Source organism: Myxine glutinosa, chromosome 3 (genome assembly GCF_964187855.1).
Source record: "Myxine glutinosa chromosome 3, kmMyxGlut1.1, whole genome shotgun sequence".
In the NCBI taxonomy this organism is placed as follows: Eukaryota; Metazoa; Chordata; class Myxini; order Myxiniformes; family Myxinidae; genus Myxine; species Myxine glutinosa.
Genome location: NC_136263.1, coordinates 35217808 through 35241176, shown reverse-complemented (window position 1 = coordinate 35241176; position 23369 = coordinate 35217808). Strand labels below are relative to the sequence as shown.

Below are 23369 nucleotides of genomic sequence, written 5' to 3'. Positions count from 1 at the left end.
AGATATTATAGCGGAGATCAATGGCACATACCCTCTCCAAATAAAAAACAAACAGACTTTAAAGTAGCTGTTGGATTTAGATTACAACGAAAAGTATATAACAAAAATGGTTTCTGGTGAATTTCGATGACGTCTAATGTCTATTGATATTACAATTATTAGATACAGGACACATTTAATACTGCAAGATATTAAACTTGTTGCTTTTGTTCCTTGTTGATTATTAAGGCGTTTCCTTTTTACTAATTATATCCACCTGTGTTTCTCTTATTTTAACTTCAAATTTAATGCTTATACTGGCATTATAATTGTTGAGGTGTATTAATCCAATATTATTAGCTTGACTGTTCCATTCCCCAACCTTTACTTTAAAAAATACTTTCCATTAAAATTAAATCTAAAGCTGATGTATGTCGCTTATTATCAAAGGCGTAATGAATAAGCTCGATTAAAACGACAATATTATACAAATTCTCCTTTTTAAAATGTCTGCTCACGAAACGCGTGTAAACCGGAATTAATGATCCAGAGGAAGTTTAACTTTAAGTAATTTCGTTGAAGTAAAGCTGGTATTATTGCAGAAGTGTCAATAATTTTAAGTTGTTACGTTCTTTGTTAGAAGTTTGTTGTTGCCTACATCGGCCAATGGAGGCGACGGTGTCAAAGCAAGATGAATCATGGTAAGAATGACCTGACAGCGCCATAAATTATACTTTTTGTTTTGAAACGAGGTGTTTTCAGGGGGTCGTTTACATATGGCATAACAATTCTCGGGAGTTCTTCCCCCCCGTTCCCTATAAACGATCCATCTTATGGATATGCTGAGAGGAAGACATCCCACCGAACCCCGTTATACGATTACGGACACATGACACGACCACATTTAAGTTCATGAATTAGAATATTCACCAATGATATTAAATGTTTTTATGAAGAAGAAGCTCTTTGTTTACATAATCAAACGAAGAAACAGCAAGTGTTGGCGAAGAAACAGTGAAAACCCAAACTTCCCGAAGCGAGCCTCAGAAATGTATAAATAAAGAAAAGAGGGAACGAGAAAGCATCTGAAAATGCAAAGCCCGTCCGCCTCCGTTTGCAACTGGACGTCTTCTTCTTCTTCTTCTTCCGTATTCTCAAAAATAACGAAAACAGTTTTTTTTTAAATACAAAATGAAAATTTATGATTTTATGCAACCTTGACCTTTGAGCTTTAGATCTAAAAAAAAATTTTTTTTAATCAGATTCTAGCTTTTGATTGGTGAAGCAATTATTTTTGATATAAAAAAAACAATCTGCTGTTAGCTTTTGATTGGTGAACCAATTCAGTGACCCAATATGCAAATTCTTAAAATTTCATGTCAATCAGATGGAAATTGATGATCTTATGTGACGCTGACGTTTGACCTTTTGATAAATTTATTAATTTGCCTTCTCCATATTATCATAATAAGGGTTTGTTGAAAATTTGATGACAATAGCTCAAATGGTAAAAAGGTTTACGGTACGGACAGACAGACACAGACACGGACACAGACACACACGTGATTGCAAAACCCTGTCTCTTGCTGTGTAGGGGGTGGGCTAATTAGAACGGTGGGTACTCGGTAGAGAGCAGAACTCCGCGAAGATCTGTATCCCAATGATCGGATCCAGATCTTCACCAAAATCGAATTGATTCGTCCTTGTCACACACCCAACCTACCCACCAAGTTTCGGCCGAATCCGTCCACAACGTTTTTGAAATATCGTGATGTATATCGGTTTTAGTCCCAACCGCTCAATGGAAAGAATCATTTTAAAAAATTCTCGTGTCAAGATCCACATTCGGATCTTCACCAAAAACTAGTAATTTCGTCCTAGTCACACACCCCATCCTGTCCACCAGGTCTCCTCCGAATCTGTCCATAAATTTTTGAAATATCCTGTTGACAGACAGATAGACAGCCAGTGATGAAACATATCCTCCATCCACCTTTGGTGGCAGAGGTAACCAGTCTCAAATGCCGTATATATTTTGACTGCCAGAGTCCTCTCAGAGGCCATCTGAAATTTTGACTTCATGTCCATGGTTCCATGGGAATACTTGTTTCTCAAAGAAGGCCACCAGCGGTATAATCTGGGGCACCATTGAAATTTCTGCCAGAATCAAGAGTCCATTCAGTCTTTCAAAGTAATATTGAATGCGTAATGACATTGGGGGTGTGTACCTGTCTGGGACCACGTAACCTTTCTCAAGTCTCTGAAACTCAGTTCATGTTCACATACTCGCCATTAAATTATGGGATGGAGAAGTTTTGCGTCGGCTGTTGCGACAGATGTCTTGAAGTTTGCGACAGACAGATGTCGAAGTTTGATCACACCAAAAGACAACCGAGCACGTTTGAAACATTTTAACAAAGAAAGGCAGGAATTTACAGGCAAATATTTACAGGCAATGCAGAGAAAAGCAATTATCTCCTAAACACATAAAGATCCCCTTTTTACTATATCTTGTTTTACTTAACTTAAAAACAATCTTATTTAAGAGAACACAGGATAGGCACACCACAATCATACGGGGAAGATAGAGAGAAAAATAAAGATGGAAGAGGAGGTTTCCTCTTCTAAAATGAAGAAGTGGTTTCCAAGAAAGTACGAGGCTCGAGAGGTCTGAGGGGGAAAGGGTGCGGGTTTTTTAAAGGGAGGAACCGGGCAAAAGAGGTTTGAAAGTGAAGGGGTTAGGTATTGGGATGGATGATGGGTGAATGGATCGTTGGATGGAAAGATGGATAGAAAGTGGGAAATCACACAGAGGGAAAGAGCCTGCTGAATCCGCACAACGCGTCTTCCTCGTCACCTGGTACGAAGGGATGGGACCTGACTAATTGCACTTACTAATGAAATATCTAACCAAGGGCTTCTTGTGTTTGATGCGGCTCCCCGTGGTCCTTTTTCCATAACTGCAACAATATTTTGCTATTTTGTGCCATTCTGTTGGAGCTGGGATTTAAAGTTAGGAAAACCTCAGCATTTAAATGATTTTATAACCTCAAGCGAGTCCACTATGTACCCAGTATTTTGTTCTCAGGTGGGAGTACCTTATGGTTTATGACTTTGCACGTGTCACAAGAGAGGAGGATGAAACGGAGCAAGGAATTTGTTACTTCACTTGCACGAAGGTTTGTCTAGCCGTTTATTGTCACTATTTACCATCACCCTTCATTGCCTTATAATATTGTTACTGTTCAGGTGAAGCGACACCCCTGGCAATGGCACACAACATATAGGTTCCTGAGTTTGTTAGTTCATTATTAAATGTTCCATCCAGATACCCCTTCCTTGTGTCTCGTGGATTTCAAAGGGGATATGCGTTGTGAGGGATTCGTTAGGTTTTTTCCCCATCTTCTATCTTCGTTCTGGAGCCAAGCGCTAGCTCTCATGAGCCAGATTGGGTGTGCTTCGTCATTTGCATATGTGCGCCAAAACTCATTCAAATCTGTGCGCCATAATGCTTCAGTCACATTTGGCTCGGCGGCCGTAGGGTCTAAATAATCTACGGCCACTAGCAATTATAGGGCGGCCGCAGTATTTCCACGGTCACACAATGTAGCAGTCACAAATGTTTTTATTTTTCGGGTAGCCGCACGGGGTATTTAGAAGTTGTGGAGACCGAAAACGTGGGGGTGCCGTACGGTCTTTGATTTGATGTCGCACGGTGACCTTAGGGCGTCCCTGCGGCGGCCATATAATTTTCAAGGCAGACGCAAGGTAGCCTCAAGGTGCCCGCAAGGTGACCGCAGGGGGGCCCTAAGGCGAACGTGCGGCCAGACGGACGGTAACAAGTGGGTATATATACCAGTTATTTTTCATATGTATAACAGCACTTACAGTTGTCATGGCTACGGCTTGTCGAATTGCTACGGCCGACCTAGAAATGAAAAAAGTTATAACTCCGCGCTGTAATTCCACGGCGACCCCTACGGCCTGTAAAAGATAGCCATACGCCCTAGGGCCACCCTGAGGCCACCTCAGAAACTCTGCGGCCGCCGCACGTTTCTGTCAATTTAGGGGGGGTACGGCCGCCGTATCCTAGCCGTAGAGCAAATGTGACTGAGGAGTAACTGAACTGCCACCACCACCGCAACAGCACCTCAACTGCAGTTTAGCCACAACATGACTACAAACCACCTCCTTGCCATAACACCACAACCTCCTTCCTGCACCTGAAGACCAATGACCATCATTTTGTTTTATTTACTCAGCATTCACTCGTGCTTGTGCCTCAACCACACCGATTCAACCACAGCCTCACCACCGCAAGACCTAAATCACTCGACCACCGCAACATTTCAAATACCGACATACACCTCACTGCTGCAACCGCTATCTTGCGCTGCTGGAGGAAGCCATTTCACCCGCGCTCGTGGCGCCACCACCAATGTGACATTGCCAGTTAGCGCAAACCTGTTCCCTCCTGTCAGTGATGACCCTCCGGTTGTTCATCATGCCATCTGGGCCCTTGCCGGACATTGGGGCGGCGAACGGGGAGCGATGCAAGTTTGCCCAATGTTAAGTCAGGAGCTGAGGCCCGTGGCACATCCCGAAAATGAATGAGGACAATTTCAGACCGACAAGCTCGTGGAGAAGATGATGTCACAGTCGTCACATGGAGGCTCATCTGAGCCAATGGACATGCCAAACCAGGATCAAAGAGGGCGGCGCCTGACCTTTGCTCACACCTTACTGGAAACCACGCCTGGAAAGGGCAGGCATCACCCTTGACCCTGACCGGACTCCGCACCTCCCCAGACGAATATAAGGTAGAGCTACAAATCTGTCTAGAAAGAATGCGGCAGTTCAAGTTCTGTTCAGGACAGGAGAAGACAGTACGAGACAGGACGGAGACGAGGTCGTTGGGGTCTGATTGCTGTCATCCAGTCTGGTCTTCGAGTTCCATTCTACTTTGTCGGATGTGGCCACTGGAGGCGACAAACCTCTGCATTTGATCTGCCAGGGGAACAGAGAGCAGCACCGAACCAGGCCGGGTGAACAGTTCAATCTTAGAGAGCACAACAATTTACTCCCCATTATCCTTACCTACTCCTCCTTCCTACCCACCCTACCCCATCCCCCAGCACAGGGAAACGACGGACTCGTCAGTCCTGACCCAGTGAGCCAAGAGGTCATCCAAGCTTCAACCTGCTCTTTCTTTCTGAAACCTTTCTACCTTTTCTTTGGGTGTGAGTCTGATCTGGCAACAATGTTGTGTTTATATAAGACGGGTAAGAGCAGCACCATGTCTCTCTCCTTTTGTACGTTGCTGCACCACTCGATTTTCCCCTTTTATTTTCTTTTGCCGCACCACACAAATATATGTGTTTGCCCTGCTGTACTTTGTGAATAAACCTTGATTGTATTAATGTACCACATACCTTTCCTTGCCCCCCTCCTCCCCCCCCCCTCCCTTGTAAATGATAACCCCCTCCTCCACATGTTCTTCCAATCTGCCTGTGATGTTTCTACCTCCATTGGTTTAGCATGGTCCGCACTAGCGATAGCCAAGACGTTCTTCCCCACCAGTTAGCTGCACACATTAGCCGGTACTTAAACAAGATAAAGATTAGGACGAGCCATTTGTAGCTCATGTATCGAGATGAGCTATTAAACCATCACGATGTCCTTAAGTCCATCCTTCCGTCAGTCAGCGGGTGCATGGACATTTTTTTGGTTTTTTTCCTACTTATTCGAGGCGGCTCAACGGATAATTTGGAAACTTGGCATGATGATTCATGGCATCGATGCATAAAAACGAATGGAGCCTTGTTTAATTTGCATCCGGGTGGTGAGATAATTAATTAAATAAAAATGGAAAATGTATGTCCATCACATTGTGGGATTCCATCATTTATGTTTCCTCATTATTTAATTTTAACCTCTTAATCCTCTTAATTTAACCTCTTAATTTAATTTGACCTTGATCATTATTTCATTAAACCTCATAATTTAAGTCTTTCCCACTTGGGTCTATTCATTCATATTTTTGTCAGAACTTTGGATGAAGCCAAATATTTGCTTTTTGTATGAACACAAACAACAACTTTTCCTTTTGTCGGTTGCATGTTCTCACAAAGGTTGAAGTTATCGAGCTTGTTTCTAATTCTCTATTGCCCTCTTGCAATATTGAAATTACCGTGTTTACCCAAATGTAATCTCCATACCTGCCACCCATACAAACCCACCACTCCCCCCTTTACCTTCACTCAACTTTTTCCACACCTTCCACACACATTCCTCTCACACCCTGGTATCCTCCAGCTGTCCTGCAACCGTGCCCTGATCTGCAGTCAGATACCTGGTGTACTACGAGCCACCTCCGAATTGGCTGCAGGCTCGAAACCTACTCTTGTTAAGCTGCGGAACACTACTCTAGCTGTTCAGCACCATGGATCGATTCTTCTGGTACTTGGTCTATTTACCTCGTGTATTTGCCCTCACCCCCTGCCATCATTTTCACTCATTCCTCTTCATTTCCATGATGTTTGCCATGCCCTTGTCCCCATCCATCCATCCATGACTATGCAGTACTTTGCTTTCACTTGCATATCATTGGCCTGCTGAAGCAGTTTCTGTGGCTGAGAACCAACCTGGGACAGGTTGATCATTCTGTACCAGGATGCTCTAGGTTAGGGTAGGAATTTGGAACTTGGCCAAATTACCGACACACAATTGCCTGCTCTTTTCAAAAGGCATCGTGTGATCATATGCCCGCTAGTGAATCTTCTCCCTCCATCACAACCTCCTCGACTCACCTCTTGCCTGAGATGCTTTGACGCGTGTTCTACTCTCATCCACTCCTCCACCCCCATTGTACCTGTGCTCCTCCCCCACCATATCCATCATCTTCGTGTATTCTGTCTTCATTTCCGATGAGTCGCTGTTCATTTGAAAGCATCATATTTAATCTCTTCCATGTATTGTGACTTTTCTTTTGCAATTTGTGAAATCACCAGGTCCTCGCTTGCCACGCGGTTCTTCCACCACAATGCTGCACTGCGTTATTGGAGCTGCTGGTGTATCTCTTCACAATGTTTCATGGTCCGCTTGAGCACGTCTATAAGGTGCTGCCTGTTTATTTCACTCAGCTCTGATATACACCTGTGATTTAACAAAGTTAAAGGTGATTGGTTGTCCAGCAGACACTGGTTTGACGTGATTCCGCATTCTCCATCATTCAGCAGCAAGGCAACGATTCTCCATCCTGGACTGTCTTCTTGTCCTGCTTGCGCTCCCCTCCACTCTCTCTTGGTCTTTTCCGGTCTCTTCCTCATCCTTTGCTATCCACGGTAGGAGATGTTTTCACCCAATGCACCTGATACAACAACACAGCTCACCGCACCTTTCTACATCATTCCCAACTTCTGTGTGCACATTCCTTATAACCCCCTATCCCGTATCTCATGCTTTTTTCGGACCTAAGGTTGACCCCTTGCTGCTGGATGAATCCGCTGGTTTTTTGGTCTCGCTCCACAAGTGGAGCAATGTGTTGGGAGGAGCGATTTATCACCAAACCATGTAATACATTTTGTCCATCGACTACATTTTAAAATTCTGAATGCCGTACGACACTTGCTCCTTCCTGTCAGCGTTTACATATACTTGGCATCTCCATCGTGAAATATACGAGTATGAAATAAACTCTTGTTTTTGTTTAATATTTTCTTTTTAGGGTGTTGTCCACCTCCTTCTCTTCTCTCCTCACGACGGCTTTCTCATTTGTCGTGAATCTCTGCGTGGATCTACCGGTACATTTCCTGATATTGTACAGCTTTATATAATCTTCACCCCCAAAACGTCATCCTTCATCACTAACACAGCATAGCCCCTCCCCTCATCCCTTAGCCTAAAATCGTGTTATATTATTCCTTCACTCAAATGCGTGCATCTGGTCCCGTCCCGTGGACCCATGTTTCTCCTTCATCCGCCCTGACTGACTCCACTCTTCTCTTCCCCTTTACCCACTCGTCTCCTCTCTTCCCCTTTACCCACTCGTCTCCTCTCTTCCCCTTTACCCACTCGTCTCCTCTCTTCCCCTTTACTCACTCGTCTCCTCTCTTCCCCTTTACCCACTCGTCTCCTCTCTTCCCCTTTACCCACTCGTCTCCTCTCTTCCCCTTTACCCAATCGTCTCCTCTCTTCCCCTTTACCCACTCGTCTCCTCTCTTCCCCTTTACCCACTCGTCTCCTCTCTTCCCCTTTACCCACTCGTCTCCTCTCTTCCCCTTTACCCACTCATCTCCTCTCTTCCCCTTTACCCACTCGTCTCCTCTCTTCCCCTTTACCCACTCGTCTCCTCTCTTCCCCTTTACCCACTCGTCTCCTCTCTTCCCCTTTACCCACTCGTCTCCTCTCTTCCCCTTTACCCAATCGTCTCCTCTCTTCCCCTTTACCCACTCGTCTCCTCTCTTCCCCTTTACCCACTCGTCTCCTCTCTTCCCCTTTACCCACTCGTCTCCTCTCTTCCCCTTTACCCACTCGTCTCCTCTCTTCCCCTTTACCCACTCGTCTCCTCTCTTCCCCTTTACCCACTCGTCTCCTCTCTTCCCCTTTACCCACTCGTCTCCTCTCTTCCCCTTTACCCACTCGTCTCCTCTCTTCCCCTTTACCCACTCGTCTCCTCTCTTCCCCTTTACCCAATCGTCTCCTCTCTTCCCCTTTACCCACTCGTCTCCTCTCTTCCCCTTTACCCACTCGTCTCCTCTCTTCCCCTTTACCCACTCGTCTCCTCTCTTCCCCTTTACCCACTCGTCTCCTCTCTTCCCCTTTACCCACTCGTCTCCTCTCTTCCCCTTTACCCACTCGTCTCCTCTCTTCCCCTTTACCCACTCGTCTCCTCTCTTCCCCTTTACCCAATCGTCTCCTCTCTTCCCCTTTACCCACTCGTCTCCTCTCTTCCCCTTTACCCAATCGTCTCCTCTCTTCCCCTTTACCCACTCGTCTCCTCTCTTCCCCTTTACCCACTCGTCTCCTCTCTTCCCCTTTACCCACTCATCTCCTCTCTTCCCCTTTACCCAATCGTCTCCTCTCTTCCCCTTTACCCACTCGTCTCCTCTCTTCCCCTTTACCCACTCGTCTCCTCTCTTCCCCTTTACCCAATCGTCTCCTCTCTTCCCCTTTACCCACTCATCTCCTCTCTTCCCCTTTACCCATTCGTCTCCTCTCTTCCCCTTTACCCACTCGTCTCCTCTCTTCCCCTTTACCCACTCATCTCCTCTCTTCCCCTTTACCCACTCATCTCCTCTCTTCCCCTTTACCCAATCGTCTCCTCTCTTCCCCTTTACCCACTCGTCTCCTCTCTTCCCCTTTACCCACTCATCTCCTCTCTTCACCTTTACCCAATCGTCTCCTCTCTTCCCCTTTACCCACTCGTCTCCTCTCTTCCCCTTTACCCAATCGTCTCCTCTCTTCCCCTTTACCCACTCGTCTCCTCTCTTCCCCTTTACCCAATCGTCTCCTCTCTTCCCCTTTACCCAATCGTCTCCTCTCTTCCCCTTTACCCACTCGTCTCCTCTCTTCCCCTTTACCCACTCGTCTCCTCTCTTCCCCCTTTACCCATACGTCTCATCTCTTCCCCTTTACCCACTCGTCTCCTCTCTTCCCCTTTACCCACTCGTCTCCTCTCTTCCCCCTTTACCCATACGTCTCATCTCTTCCCCCTTTACCCATACGTCTCATCTCTTCCCCTTTACCCACTCGTCTCCTCTCTTCCCCCTTTACCCATACGTCTCATCTCTTCACATTTTCCCATACGTCTCATCTCTTCCCCTTTACCCACTCGTCTCCTCTCTTCCCCTTTACCCACTCGTCTCCTCTCTTCCCCCTTTACCCATACGTCTCATCTCTTCACATTTTCCCACTCGTCTCTTCTCTTCCCCTTTACCCAGGCCTCTCCTCTCTTCTTCTTTAACTGCTCGTGTCCTCTCTTCCCCTTTACTCATTTGACTTGTCTCCTCCTTTTTACATGCTTACTTCCTCTCTTCCCCTTTAGCTGCTTGTCTCCTCCCTTCTTATTTACCTGCTCATCTCCTCTCTTCTTCTTTACCCGCTCATCTCCTTTCACTGCTTGTGTCCTCTCTTCCCCTTTACTCATTTGACTTGTCTCCTCCTTTTTACGTGCTTGCTTTCTCTCTTCCCCTTTATCTGCTCACCTCCTCTCTTCCCCTTTAGCTGCTCATCTCCTCTCTTCTTCTTTACCCGCTCATCTCTCTTCTTCTTTAACTGCTTGTGCCCTCTCTTCCCCTTTACTCATTTGACTTGTCTCCTCCTTTTTACGTGCTTGCTTTCTCTCTTCCCCTTTAGCTGCTCGTCTCCTACCTTCCCCTTAACCTGCTGGTCTCCTCTTTTCCCCTTTACCTGCTCGTCTCCTCTGTTCTCCTTTACCTGCTCGTCTCCTCTGTTCTTCTTTACCTGCTCCTCTCCTTTCTTCGTCTTTACCCGCTCATCTCCTCTCTTCTTCTTTAACTGCTCGTGTCCTCTCTTCCGCTTTGCTCATTTGACTTGTCTCCTCCTTTTTATGTGCTCGCTTCCTCTCTTCCCCTTCACCTGCTTGCTTCCTCTCTTCCCCCTTTATCTGCTCGTCTCCTCTGTTCTTCTTTACCTGCTCATCTCCTTTCTTCTTTTTTACCTGCTCATCTCCTCTCTTCTTCTTTAACTGCTCGTGTCCTCTCTTCCCCTTTACTCATTTGACTTGTCTCCTCCTTTTTATGTGCTTGCTTCCTATCTTCCCCTTTACCTGCTCATCTCCTCTCTTCCCCTTTATCTGATCGTATCCTGTCTTCCCCTTTACCTTATCGTCTCCTCTCTTCCCCTTTATCTGATCGTATCCTGTCTTCCCCTTTACCTGATCGTCTCCTCTCTTCCCTTTTACCTGCTCGTCTCCTCTATTCCCCTTTACCTGATCGTCTCCTCTATTCCCCTTTACCTATTTGTCTTCTTTCCCCAATAACAACTTGTTTTGATTGGCCGAGAGGGGAATAGGGAAATTTGAGAGGAAGGTGAAATCTTACAAGCTTGCCTTCTCTTTTTTTTTCAGGAAGAATCATATTCACTCAAGGGTAAGGTCACAAAGCATAAAGCTAAAGTCTAGTTCATTATTGTGACATTCTGAAGTAGATATCACGAGACTTTGATCACTAATCTGGTCCATCAGCCATCACCTGCATTTGAACCTTGGGTTTAGCAAATGCATATATGTAGTTTTACCTGAAACCTGTATTATATCTTGTTTTCCAGGTTGTGTTAAAAAATTAGAAAATGGAATTTTTCTTAAGGATATCTACCTGACACCAGAAGAATTCTCAAATCTTACTCAGGACCATGGACACCTACCAAATGGGTACATTACTGATAAGATTATAAAACATTCATCAATCTAGGTTATTGTATTGCTAGAGAGCCAATCGAGGCTCTCCTCAAAATTACAGACCACTGCAAGAATGGATGCTTTGCACTTAAGATCGATTGATTGGTGTACATTACACCAAGTGTCTATGGGTGTGTTTGGGTGTGTTCTGCCATACTTTCACTTACAAATTTTGTGACAAACAGGGATCCATGTGCATCCTGTGTTGACCGATGTTGACAGACACCAGGAAGTTATTTTTGGGGAAACTTTGAACGATGTAAATTCAATTACATTTGCATATATGCTTGCACCAAATTTTGGACAAATCAGGAAGAGAGCAAATGTCAATGTGTGCTGCACATGGACATGGAGCTGGAAATGTTCATGATGGTATCGAAGGTGATGCCATTTCTATGGCTGTGCTGTACTCAGACTGGCAACGCATGCATGTTCACATGGATTTTACTCTGTTTGATTTCACTCTGATTTCATGGCATGACACACCATTATTGTGTAGACAATTTGCCAATACCGCCCGGGCGTTCCTACCGAGCGAGAGCTTGCTAGACGATGTGTTGCCAGTACTGACCCAGGATCAGTTGGTTGGAGTTAAAGATCCCGTGCAAGCTATCACCTTCACCCTGGCCAAATTCCTGCCTAACCTACAGGAGGAACTGCATCAGCGGCATGGCCTCGCCTTGCAGCAACGATACAAACCAGCAGCCACGTGCTGCACACTCCACAAAATGAAATGAATGGTGTTTTTCATCTAAAATTGTCTCCTCCTGTATTCTACGACACCAAGGGCTTACATAATTCTAGGCTCGTAGAAGTGTGTGCGTGATAATCTGATACGTTACGATGATCTTTCTTTCCACTTGGCAGGAAAGGAAAAGCGGGTGGATGCAAGATAAAAGTGCAGCTCTCCAGAACACTGTCAGATACGTCAGGGTCAGATAATGACTCTTTTGAGGACTTTCCGGTGTCCTGTACCACTGCCACAGATCATTTGAATCCGAGAAGTATTTCTCCTGCAGAAGAAGCAACAGAACAGGGAAACGACATGGAGAGAAATCCATTCCCACTTTTCTGCAGCTCAGCCCCCACTGAAACATGTAAAAATGGCATGCACCATATTGAGGAGGAGAAAGTGGAGGAAGGGAGGGACAATGAGGGTGCAGGCCAGAAAACGTGCGAGGTTGGAATGGAAATTGAAGGTGTGAAACCTCGACGTATGGCGAATTGGGAGGAAACAAGTTTTGACAGGATAGCTGTTGATGAAGTGACGCAGAACAAAAATCTAAAGGAGAGAGGAAGAAACCCTGAAGGAGAAATAGATGAGCAACAATGGAAGGAGGAATATGAAGAAAGCCTGCGAGGAGTTGTGGAAGATTTAAGTGGGGAGATGCTGTGTGGAACTTTATTGGTCCTTTCTTTCCCTCCGTTCTCCATTGTTGTGCTGGGGAGACAAAATCTTCGCCAGGATGTCCACACCCTGTCTGCACTGGTGAGTTTCCTATCATTACGCCGTGCGCATGCGAAGCGGAAAACGCGTTAAGCAATTGGTTCACTTTGTCTGTCTGCCTACAAACATCAGTTTATGATCGAGAAACTACTTGATTTCAATTGAATGTTATATTTTGAACACGAATTGGAAAACGAACGTGGAGTTTAGCACTACTTTGGCTCTGAATTTGGCCCGATCGCACATGTGCAGAGAGGAGAGATAATCTTTATACTCCGTCTGGCTGTCTGACAGTCAAGCAAAATTGAAAATCATTCCGTCATCCAAACAGGAAACTTACCGTTTTAAGGACGTCATGAAGGACACGAACAACAAGCACGGATAACTAATGTAATGTGTAAAATAAGGTGGTGTAAAAGATGTTGTATCAATGGTGGTTAACTTCCGAATTTTTCTACAAGCTTTAAAATCTTTATTTTATTTCAATTGAATTATATAGTCGAGCACCGTAGAACCCAAATCACCCTTTTTACACTTCCAAAAGCCTTCGGTTTAGCCGTACTTGGACTAAATCTTATGGCATTTTACGTCGTCACGACCAATCATATTTGCCACTTGCAGACCCCGCCTATAAATTGGTGGAGAAAAAATAAATTATGACATCATAGGTCACGTGGTTCATTCATTCATAGGTCACGTGGTTCGGCCGCCATCTTGGAAAACCCGAAAAACTTTGCACCTCTATATCTCTGAAAGTGCTACATAGAAAAAAATTGAGACATGGCTCATTGTAAAGAACTCTCCATGGGGAATAAAATATGTTAATGATGATGTCATAGGTGCCTCCATTATGACGTCATAATTCGACAAGTACAAAACTTCATCCGATGAAGATGAAATTTCTTGAGCGTCACCGAGGGATAAATTGGTGAAGAAAAAAAATAATGATGACGTCATCGGTCACGTGGTTCGGCCGCCATACTGTATTTGTTTTTAACACAAAAGCCTTAAAAACCACTGAAAACACATCCTGGCGAGGGTTTGCAATCTCCGATTGCTCTTTCTTGTTTTAATTGTTACCTCCACCATCTGCGATGGACGATGGTTATGTTTTTGCCCCTGTCTGTTTGTCTGCATGATATCCCAAAAAGTTGTGGACGGATTCGGGCGAAATTTGGTGGTGGACAGCTTGGGTGTTTGGCAAGGATAAAAATGATTAGATTTTGGTGAAGATCCACATACTATAATTTTTAATTGATTCTTCACCATTGGGAGATGGGGCCAAAAACTATATAATAGCGTGATATCTCAAAAATATGTGGACGGATGTGGATGAAACCTGGTGGACAGGTTGGGTGTGTGACAAGGAATAATTGTTTCAATTTTGGTGAAGATCCAGATGCGAGAATTTTTAAGTGATTCTTCACCATTCACCATGGCTGTATTTTATCCCACAGAAAGACGCCGCCGTTTCGACCATAAATTCCTTGGTGCCCAGGTTGCCGTATCTGAGGTCTCCAACTCACAATGTCCCGGCTTCCAGTTTTCTGTATCATAGATTCAGAGCTCCTGTGTCTTCGTCAAGTGTCCCCAATGAAGAGACGAGGAAAGACAGTAAAGTGGACAGCAGAGATCGATCTTTGTACCTCACGAATGACTATTATCACAGTATTGTACGTGGTAAGTTTTTATTACCCTCGCCAGAGGAGAGGGTATTGCATATGAGTCCGTTTGTTTGTCTGTCCAACAACAACAACAACAACATGCATTTTAAGGCCATTTTCCCTGCTAGAGCGGGGGTTAGCCTTGCGGTCCCCATGACAATCTTCTCCATTTTGCCCTATTTTCTGCATCTCTCCTTGTTAACCCCTTGCCCGCATTTCTTCTTCCACCATCTTTAGCCAAGTCTTTCTCGGTCTTCCCCGTCCTCTACTTCCTTCTACATTCATTTCTATCACTCTTCTCAACCAGTCACTTTCATCCTTCCTCAACACATGACCAAACCATCTCAACCTGTTCCTCTTCACAGCATCAATCACAGGCTCTATTCCCATCATCTTTCGCAATTCATCATTTCTCTTCCTCTCTCTCAGCCTGGTGTTGGCTTAGCGGTTAGGGTGCCGGCTTGGGATCCTAGGATCCTGGGTTCGAATCCCGGTCGATCGCTGAATTAACACCAGGGGGGTTGACTCAGCCTGTCATCCTTCCGAGGTCGGCAAATTGAGTACCAGCTTGCTGGGATGAATGATCACGGTGTGTACCCCGATTTAGAATCGGTACACCGTATCCCTGCGCATCGTAAGAGCGTGACCCAGGGTTGGCGTCAGGAAGGGCATCCGGCCATAAAAACATTGCCTAAACAGGGAACCATGATTGTCATGGGGCCCGCAAGGCTAACCCCCGCTCTAGCGGGGAAAATGGCCTTAAAACGATCATTCATTCATTCATATTCTCTCAACGATACTCCGCACATCCACCGAACCATTCGCATTTCCACCCTTTCCAGCCTTCGTTGCTGCTCTACGTTCATTACCCATGTCTCGCTCCCATAAATCATAACACTTCTCACACATGCAGCATACACCTTTCCCTTCAGCTTCAACGACACTCCCCTCCTCATCGGCACGCCACTCAGTTCCCGAAACTTCTTCCATGCACATCTCACTCTAGCAACCGTTGCTGAGTCTGATCCACCTTCTCCATTCAGCATGTCTCCGAGGTAGCAAAATGTTTTCACACCTTCCAGCTTCACGCCGTCTCCAAGATCCAACTCAACATTTCCTCCATCTGCAGCTCCCTCAGTGCACACCTTACATTTGAATGTAGCTGCCACACTGGTTAATGACCCTCTCAGACCACTACATTTTTGATGAACTCACTCAGCGCACATTGTACATTGAATGGAGTTCACTCCGACACCCTTCCTACACACAGCACATGGCCACTTCGCAGTTCTTTCCACCTCACCACATGCTTTACCACTTGCCATCACCTTCGTCTTTCCGATATTCACCTTCAGACCTTTTGTCTCCATACATTCCTTCTACTTGTTCATCTTTTCCTTCAGTCCATCCATACTTTCCGCAATCAACACCAGATCATCTGCATACAACAACTCCCACGGTAAACCCTCCTTTACGTTCTGAGCCAGCACCTCCATCACAGCTACAAATAGTAGTGGACTTAGTACCGACCCCTGATGCACTCCAACCTTCACCTCAAACTCACCACTGTTCCCGTCCTTCGTCCTTACAGCTGTGCGCGCTCTTTTGTACATTGCCATCACTACTCTGATCAACCATTCCTCCACTCCTAACTTCCTCAATGCCCATGTCAATACTTCGCATGGAACCCTATCGAATGCTTTCTCCAGATCAACAAACCCAAGAAACAACTTCTTCCTCCTCTCCATGTACTTCTCCAGCAACTGCCTCACAATAAAGAGCGCGTCTGTCGTTCCTCTTCCTGGCATAAATCCAAACTGCATTTCGTCGATCTTCACCTTCTTCCTTATCCTCCTCTCCAACACCCTTTCCAATACCTTCATTCCATGCTCCAATAACTTTATCGCTCGGTACGAGCCACACTCCAGAGGGTCACCTTTCCCCTTGTATAGAGGGACGAGGGTACTCAGTTCCCAAGCCACTGGAATGCGGCCTTTTTTCACCACCAGATTACAGATCTCTGTCATTCTCTTCACACCCCAACTTACTGCTGCCTTCAACATATCTCCCACAACTCCCGTCGGCCCTCCCGCTTTTCTACTCTTCATTGCTTTTATCGCTGCCTCAACTTCCTTCTCAGTTATCTTCTCTGCCGGTCCTAAAACTGGGTTACTCTCTATGTTGCCATCCCATTCATTCTCTGTATTCAACAGCATTTCCATATATCTTTTCCATCTTCCTTTAATTCCATCTGGGTCCACAACGATTTGTCCCACTTCATCCTTCAAGCAACTCACCCCCATCACATCACACCTCTCTTTTGCTATCTGCTTTGCAATCCTGAATACCGCTCTCTGACCCTCTTCCGAATCCAAGCGTTCTCCGAACATTTTCCTACATGCCTCCTGCGCCTTTGCTACCTCTTTCTTTGCAGCCTTCTTGGCTGCCTTATAACTTTCATGCTCTGCTTTTTCTGCTCCCGTACCCTTTGCCTTCTGCCACTCCTTGAACTTCTTCGTCTTCTCGTCAATCCTCTTTCCAATTTCATCATCCCACCACCATGTTTCCGAGTGCCTCAGTGGTCCTTTTGTCCATCCACATACCTCACCAACGGCTCCCAACAGACTATCTTTCATTGACATCCAACCACTTTCAAGCTCAACCACATCATCCTCGACACTACTCAGCCTCTCTTTTAATGCCTCCCTTACTGTCACCTCTTTCAACCTCCACCCCTTCATTATCGGTTGGTACTTCACCCACCGAGCTCTCCTCGCACCTTTCACCCTTTGTCTGTCCGCACAGAATAAATGATTTTCTCTGCAACCGTGGGTCCGATTGACAGGAAATTTTCACAATAGGTGCACGTCCACCTGTATAATATTTTTTAAATTATAATTATGACATAGGTCATGTGATATGGATGCCATCTTGGAAAAACCCCAAAAAATGGCACCTCTCTATCTCCGAAAGTGCTACATATAAAAAATTGAGACATAGCTCATTGTAAAGAACTCTCCATGGGGAATAACATATGTTCATGATGATGTCATTGGTGCCTCCAGTATGACGTCATAATTCGACAAGTACAAAATTTCATCCAATCAAGATTAAATTTGTTGAGCGTCATCGAGGGATACATTGGTGGAAAAAAATAATAATAATGACGTCATCGGTCATGTGGTTCGGTCGTCATATTTGTTTTAACACAAAAGCCTTAAAAAAACACTAAACACGGCCTGGCGAGGGTCTGCAATGTCTGCTCTTTCTTGTTTTAGTTACTTTTCAGTTCATGAATTTTTTTTTTGTGGTGCTCTGATGTGTTTATTAAACTTTTTTTTTTCAGAATATGACATCTGCGGTGTTGTGCTTTATAAAACAAAGTAATGTTTGCGAATTAGCAGACGTCTGGTCGCATCAATTTTCTTTCATCCACATGGGTGTGGTGGCTGTTTTTCCTTGCAAATGTTCAGCATTCCTGTTACAGTCGTTTTTCTCGCTTTGTTTTGTTTGTTATGGTCATGGCATTTGAATTGACAGTGGTGTTTGTATGAGACATGTTGTAAAAAAACAAAAAACATGAGTTTCCTTACAAGGAATTTCAACACAGGAGGCCATTCGGCCCATCTTCCCTGTGCAATGGTTGCCAACCTACGGTTTGCTCTGTCCTATCTTTTATATGCTGTGTGTTAAGCAATGAAGCAGCACATACCATCTTTAAAATCGTTGGTATGACTCGGGTGGGGTTTGAGCCACCAACGTCCCAGACTCAGTGCGGACGCTGTAACGAATCTAACCATTACACCACCCAGTCTGATTATGAAGTTGTTATTTCTTCTCCACTCAGACTTTGTTGTGTATTAGTAGTTTCGTGTTAACGGTGAAACACTGCACCTTATCCTATGACACCTTCAGTTTAAACCCGTATCTAGGAAGCCAAACATTACATTACGTTTGAATTTTTTCATATTCTCGACCTCCCAGTGGACACATTGCCCAATTACTCCTCATTTACAATCTGGTACGAGATTTTTTATCATGTTACCTGCTTTTTGTGGCATCCTTTATTTGTTTGGGTTGTCATTAGATCCTGAAGAAACTTATCCACATCGTGTGCCTTGCACCTTACCATTAATTATCAGGTCGTGTGTCCGGCCACCTCAGCACTCATGATTGTGCCATTTCATCTTTGCAGGTTCAAGCGAGATTCTGACACTCTCAACATGTGACATCATCCCCAATGGTCTCACAGGAGGTAATTCTGAAATGTATTAAATTTTGCTGAAGAGGAAGCAATTGTTTATCAAGCTCCTGGAATTTCAGAGTCCCCAGGCTTGTAATGAGCAAGGCTAATCGAGCCTGTCCTCAGATCCAGCGAACCCTCGACCTGGGTTACCACTGCTTCAGGTGGCGTCGATGCTTCAGTCTGGATCATCACCTCTCCTTCAGGGATTGAGAGAAGTTACTGTGAGGTAAGGAACAATTTTACCTTCCTTATTGCATTTTACTTTTAATCAATGCAATTCCTTCACTCCAGCTTACTTCCATGTGTCCTACCCTTTCTTTCCCCTCTTTTTGTGCCTGTGTTGTGCAAAGAAAGGGAAAGGACTCGGTGTTTGCTGCTCGCTCTTCGGCTGACACCATGACCTTTTACTCTCCTCCAACCCTGCCAAACTTCCCTTTTGGTACTCCTACCTCCCACGACTCCATTGCTCGGCTACCGAGCTTAGCAAGAGCCCACTTTAATAAGCTTGACAGTGTTTAACTACCATACTGCTAAGAGAGTAATTAGAGAGAATGAGGTAGAGGAATGTACAGAAGCCATGGCTGATTCGACACATGTGACACTGGAATAGCAGAGACACATGGCTGATTCTATACAAGTGACACGAGAATAGTGGTGACGTGTGGCTGATTCGACACGTAACACGAGAATAGCGGTGACACATAGCTGATTCTACACAAGTGATACTGCAATAGCGGTGACACATAGCTGATTCTACACAAGTGATACTGCAATAGCGGAGACACATGGCTGATTCCATACAAGTGACACGAGAATAGCAGTGACACATGGCTGATTCGACACACGTGACACGAGCATAGCGGTGACACATGGCTGATTATACACAAGTGACACTGAAATAGCGGTGACACATGGCTGATTCTACACAAGTGACACTGGAATAGCGGTGACACATGGCTGATTCTATACAAGTGACACTGGAAGAGCGGTGACACATGGCTGATTCTATACAAGTGACACTGGAATAGCGGTGACACATGGCTGATTATACACAAGTGACACTGGAATAGCGGTGACACATGGCTGATTATACACAAGTGACACTGGAATAGCGGTGACACATGGCTGATTATACACAAGTGACACTAAAATAGCGGTGACACGATTCGACACACGTGACATGAGCATAGCGGTGACACATGGCTGATTATACACAAATGACACTAAAATAGCGGTGACACATGGCTGATTATACACAAGTGACACTGGAATAGCGGTGACACATGGCTGATTCTACACAAGTGACACTGGAATAGCGGTGACACATGGCTGATTATACACAAGTGACACTGGAATAGCGGTGACACATGGCTGATTCGACACAAGTGACACTGGAATAGCGGTGACACATGGCTGATTATACACAAGTGACACTGGAATAGCGGTGACACATGGCTGATTATACACAAGTGACACTGGAATAGCGGTGACACATGGCTGATTAAACACAAGTGACACTGGAATAGCGGTGACACATGGCTGATTATACACAAGTGACACTAAAATAGCAGTGACACATGGCTGATTCTACACAAGTGACACTGGAATAGCGGTGACACATGGCTGATTCTACGCAAGTGTTGGTGAACCTCTCAAGACACCTGACGGTGAGATGTCACCGTTATTCGAATCGGATTCCATACAGAGTATCGACTCAAAGCCAAAGAGATTATTTGGAGAAATTGGATTACGAGTCCAGTGTCAATGATGGGGACACAACACTTTGGAGACTACCGACATCTGTGAATGAGTTTTGTAAACAAAGCATTCAATTTAAATCAATTGTCTATTCGTTTATGCAATATTGTAAAGGTAATGTATTTTTTATGCAATGTCTAAGGGTCGTAATGGAGCTGCCACTCACACATCTCAAACACGCATGGACATACTGACGAGACAAACATAGCCACTGAGCTTGGGGGAAGTGCCATCACTTCCCGGGGTACTCTGGGTACAGTGACGTCATAACAATGACGCTGCCTTTCTCACCGTACTCAGCGGAGCACTTCCTCAGGGGGAGTTTTCTCCACCTCATGGATGCCAACCTATGGGGGTTGTCCATGCTCTTAACCTTTTAAATGCTAAACAGCACGGACCATTTTAGTCTTTGGTAAGACTCAGGCGGGGTTTGGACCACCGACCTCCCAGACTCGGAGCAGGTGCTATCACCGTTACACCACCAAGTCTGGCGTTTGACTTTGTCTTAAACATTTTGTTGATTACATTGTTTTTGTATTTTTGCAGCAATGGTTCCTGAATAAGTAGACTATTGGAAGTAAATGAACATATTACAGCAGAAGCTGCTGGCCGTCTGGTCGGTGAAAGCATTTTTGCTTAACGATGACAATTGTACTCAAATAATTCAAAACTGCCATTTTTATTTTATCAAGTTCATGCTGTAATTGTACGGTTTGTATGCGTATTGTATAATTAGTCTTCACATGACGCGATTTATTAACCATTTCTTCGGTCTATTAGAAATCTTTAAGTTGTATACAACCAGTTTGATGTATATTTTCATGTTAGCGTTTTGCTTGGTCATAAAGTTTAAAAAAAGAAATGATGTATTGTATTATGTGTCGGAGTGGCAACTCTTCCGACTCGTCCAGGAGTGCAGCGCCAGACAGGAAACTGCTTCAGTGGAACCGACGCTCTGTATATAGAGCATGGTGCACGAGTATGAGTAATGACTATCGCATTGCCTGCTGTTTGGTTGCACTTGCTTAATGAGAAAATTACGAGTACATACATCATTACATAAGAGGCTGGTGGAACCTAATGAACGAGCTGGAATCAAATGCATTTCAAGTTGACTTGGTTGACTTGATAAGGGTTGACTCAGCCTGCCATCCTTCCGAGGTCGGCAAATTGAGTACCAGTACACTGGTAATTCCCTGTTTATCGTAAAAAGGCGACAAACAAGGTTGGCGGCAGGAAGGGCATCCGGCCGCAAAACATTGCTTCAAAAAGGGGACCAAAAAAACAACAACAACCACGGTCCCCGAAAAGGCCAACCCCCGCTTTGCGGGGAAAAATGGGTATACATCATTACGGTGGGTATACATCATTACATAAGAGGGACAAAATCACCCAGAACGAAATCTGTCAACATTTTGTTCTGGCTGCTATGGCTGTGCAACCGTACACAGCAACTTCCGGAGTGAGCGCAAGTTGAGAGATTGGGACCACATCTCTGATTGAGTACTCACGAAAGCTTTCTGTTTGAAATGCATTTGATTCCAGCTCGTTCATTAGGTTCCACCAGCCTCTTAACTCTCAGGATTGGCATATTCCCTATTACTACTACTTCCTTAATGGCACCAATTATTCCCACCTTCTTCTGTGGTCAGCTGGGGAATGTTTTTCGCCCGTGTTTCGTGAACAGGCTTGCCAGGCCAGACGTTTGCCTGAAGGTGGCAGGAATTTGTAATTTCTTCAAGGTGCTGGTGATCATTCTGCTTATGAAAGACTGTGGGATATTTAACATGCATTGATGAGCAATGCTGGCAGACAGATGGGTTCTTCAGTTTCAGGTCCTTTCAATGGACGGCACACACATTGATGTCTGTGAAACACTAAGGTGACAGTTTATACCTGGACTGCTCAAAAGTGAATGTGCATAACTTTAAGAGATCCTGACAGGTCAGTGAAAGCATTTTTGCACCATTATCGTTCTGGTGTCGCCCAGTGTGCCTCATGGGTAAATAATTATATACAGACTTGGCATTTAATATGGAATATTTTTTTTGTGGGGGTGAACTTACTTTTCAAGATGACTTAGAACCAAAAGTTCATTGGAATTATGTTGAAATTATTCTCGATGTTGTTAATGTGACCTTTAAAAGAAACAAAAACCACATTTGACATTTCGAAGCAAATAAATTGATCCTTGAAAGTGATGTAAACTGATATCGAACTCAATTCACGGACAGTACTGTGTTAAACTTCTGTACGTTTTCCAGAAGTATCTCTTTATTTTGCACATGGTGAAAATGATGATTGGAAAGCTCTTGGTGAACGTCATCTCGGGATATGCTCCGCAGGTTGGTCGAAGCAATGAAGAGAAGGACAAGTTCTGGTGTGCGATAGAGAAGCTGATGGAAAACGTGAAAGATGAGGAAGTTGTTGTGGTGGGAGGAGACCTGAATGGACATGTGGGAAGGAGTATGGATGGTTTTGAGGGAGTTCATGGGGGTTACGGATATGGTGTGAGAAATGGAGAAGGTGAAAGGATTTTGGAGTTTGCTGATGGAGCTGATTTGTTATACTCAGTTCCAGAAAGAGGATAATAAGCTTGTTACATACACGTCAGGTGGGTCGACGACAACCGTTGACTACCTGATGGTGCATAGGCGAGATAGGGGGCACCTCCGGGACACAAAGGTGATTCCAGGGGAGGAGGCTGTTTCACAGCACCACTTGGTTGTCTGCGACATAAGGGTGAAAGGTGCGAGGAGAGCACGGCGGGTGAAGTACCAACCGAGAATGAAGGTGTGGAGGTTGAAAGAGGTGACAGTAAGGGAGGCATTAAAAGAGAGGCTGAGTAGGGTAGAG

The 23369-nt window shown here is 44.9% G+C and overlaps 1 protein-coding gene across 5 annotated transcripts; it reads left to right on the top strand.

The window, feature by feature from the left end:
- Nucleotides 1-476: 476 nt before the first annotated feature.
- On the top strand, nucleotides 477-21375 carry HPS4 (HPS4 biogenesis of lysosomal organelles complex 3 subunit 2). Of its 5 annotated transcripts, none has more exons than XR_013622798.1 (15): nucleotides 514-680; nucleotides 3068-3158; nucleotides 6295-6438; nucleotides 6990-7097; nucleotides 7215-7322; nucleotides 7457-7551; nucleotides 7706-7781; nucleotides 11069-11090; nucleotides 11269-11371; nucleotides 12266-12887; nucleotides 14303-14525; nucleotides 18705-18764; nucleotides 18879-18981; nucleotides 19106-19869; nucleotides 19946-21375. XR_013622798.1 is itself a non-coding variant. In XM_068104430.2 (14 exons), exons 1-14 carry the CDS (start codon nucleotides 646-648, stop codon nucleotides 19272-19274), a joined length of 1956 nt encoding a protein of 651 aa, XP_067960531.2. In that variant the 5' UTR covers nucleotides 477-645; the 3' UTR covers nucleotides 19275-21375. The 5 variants fall into 5 exon arrangements, 3 of the variants coding, with proteins under 3 accessions (XP_067960531.2, XP_067960530.2, XP_067960532.2); XR_013622799.1 differs by having other exon boundaries at nucleotides 522-680; nucleotides 7218-7322; XM_068104430.2 differs by having other exon boundaries at nucleotides 477-680; nucleotides 7218-7322; nucleotides 19106-21375.
- The last annotated feature ends 1994 nt before the right edge of the window (nucleotides 21376-23369 follow it).

Excerpts from the sequence above, each read along its gene's own strand:
- HPS4 (XM_068104429.2), top strand. The coding sequence starts at position 646 with ATGGAGGCGACGGTGTCAAAGCAAGATGAATCATG. Across the intron at positions 6,439-6,989 it reads ACCATGGATCGATTCTTCTG|GTCCTCGCTTGCCACGCGGT; the intron begins GTACTTGGTCTA and ends TGAAATCACCAG. Across the intron at positions 11,372-12,265 it reads CATGGACACCTACCAAATGG|GAAAGGAAAAGCGGGTGGAT; the intron begins GTACATTACTGA and ends TCCACTTGGCAG.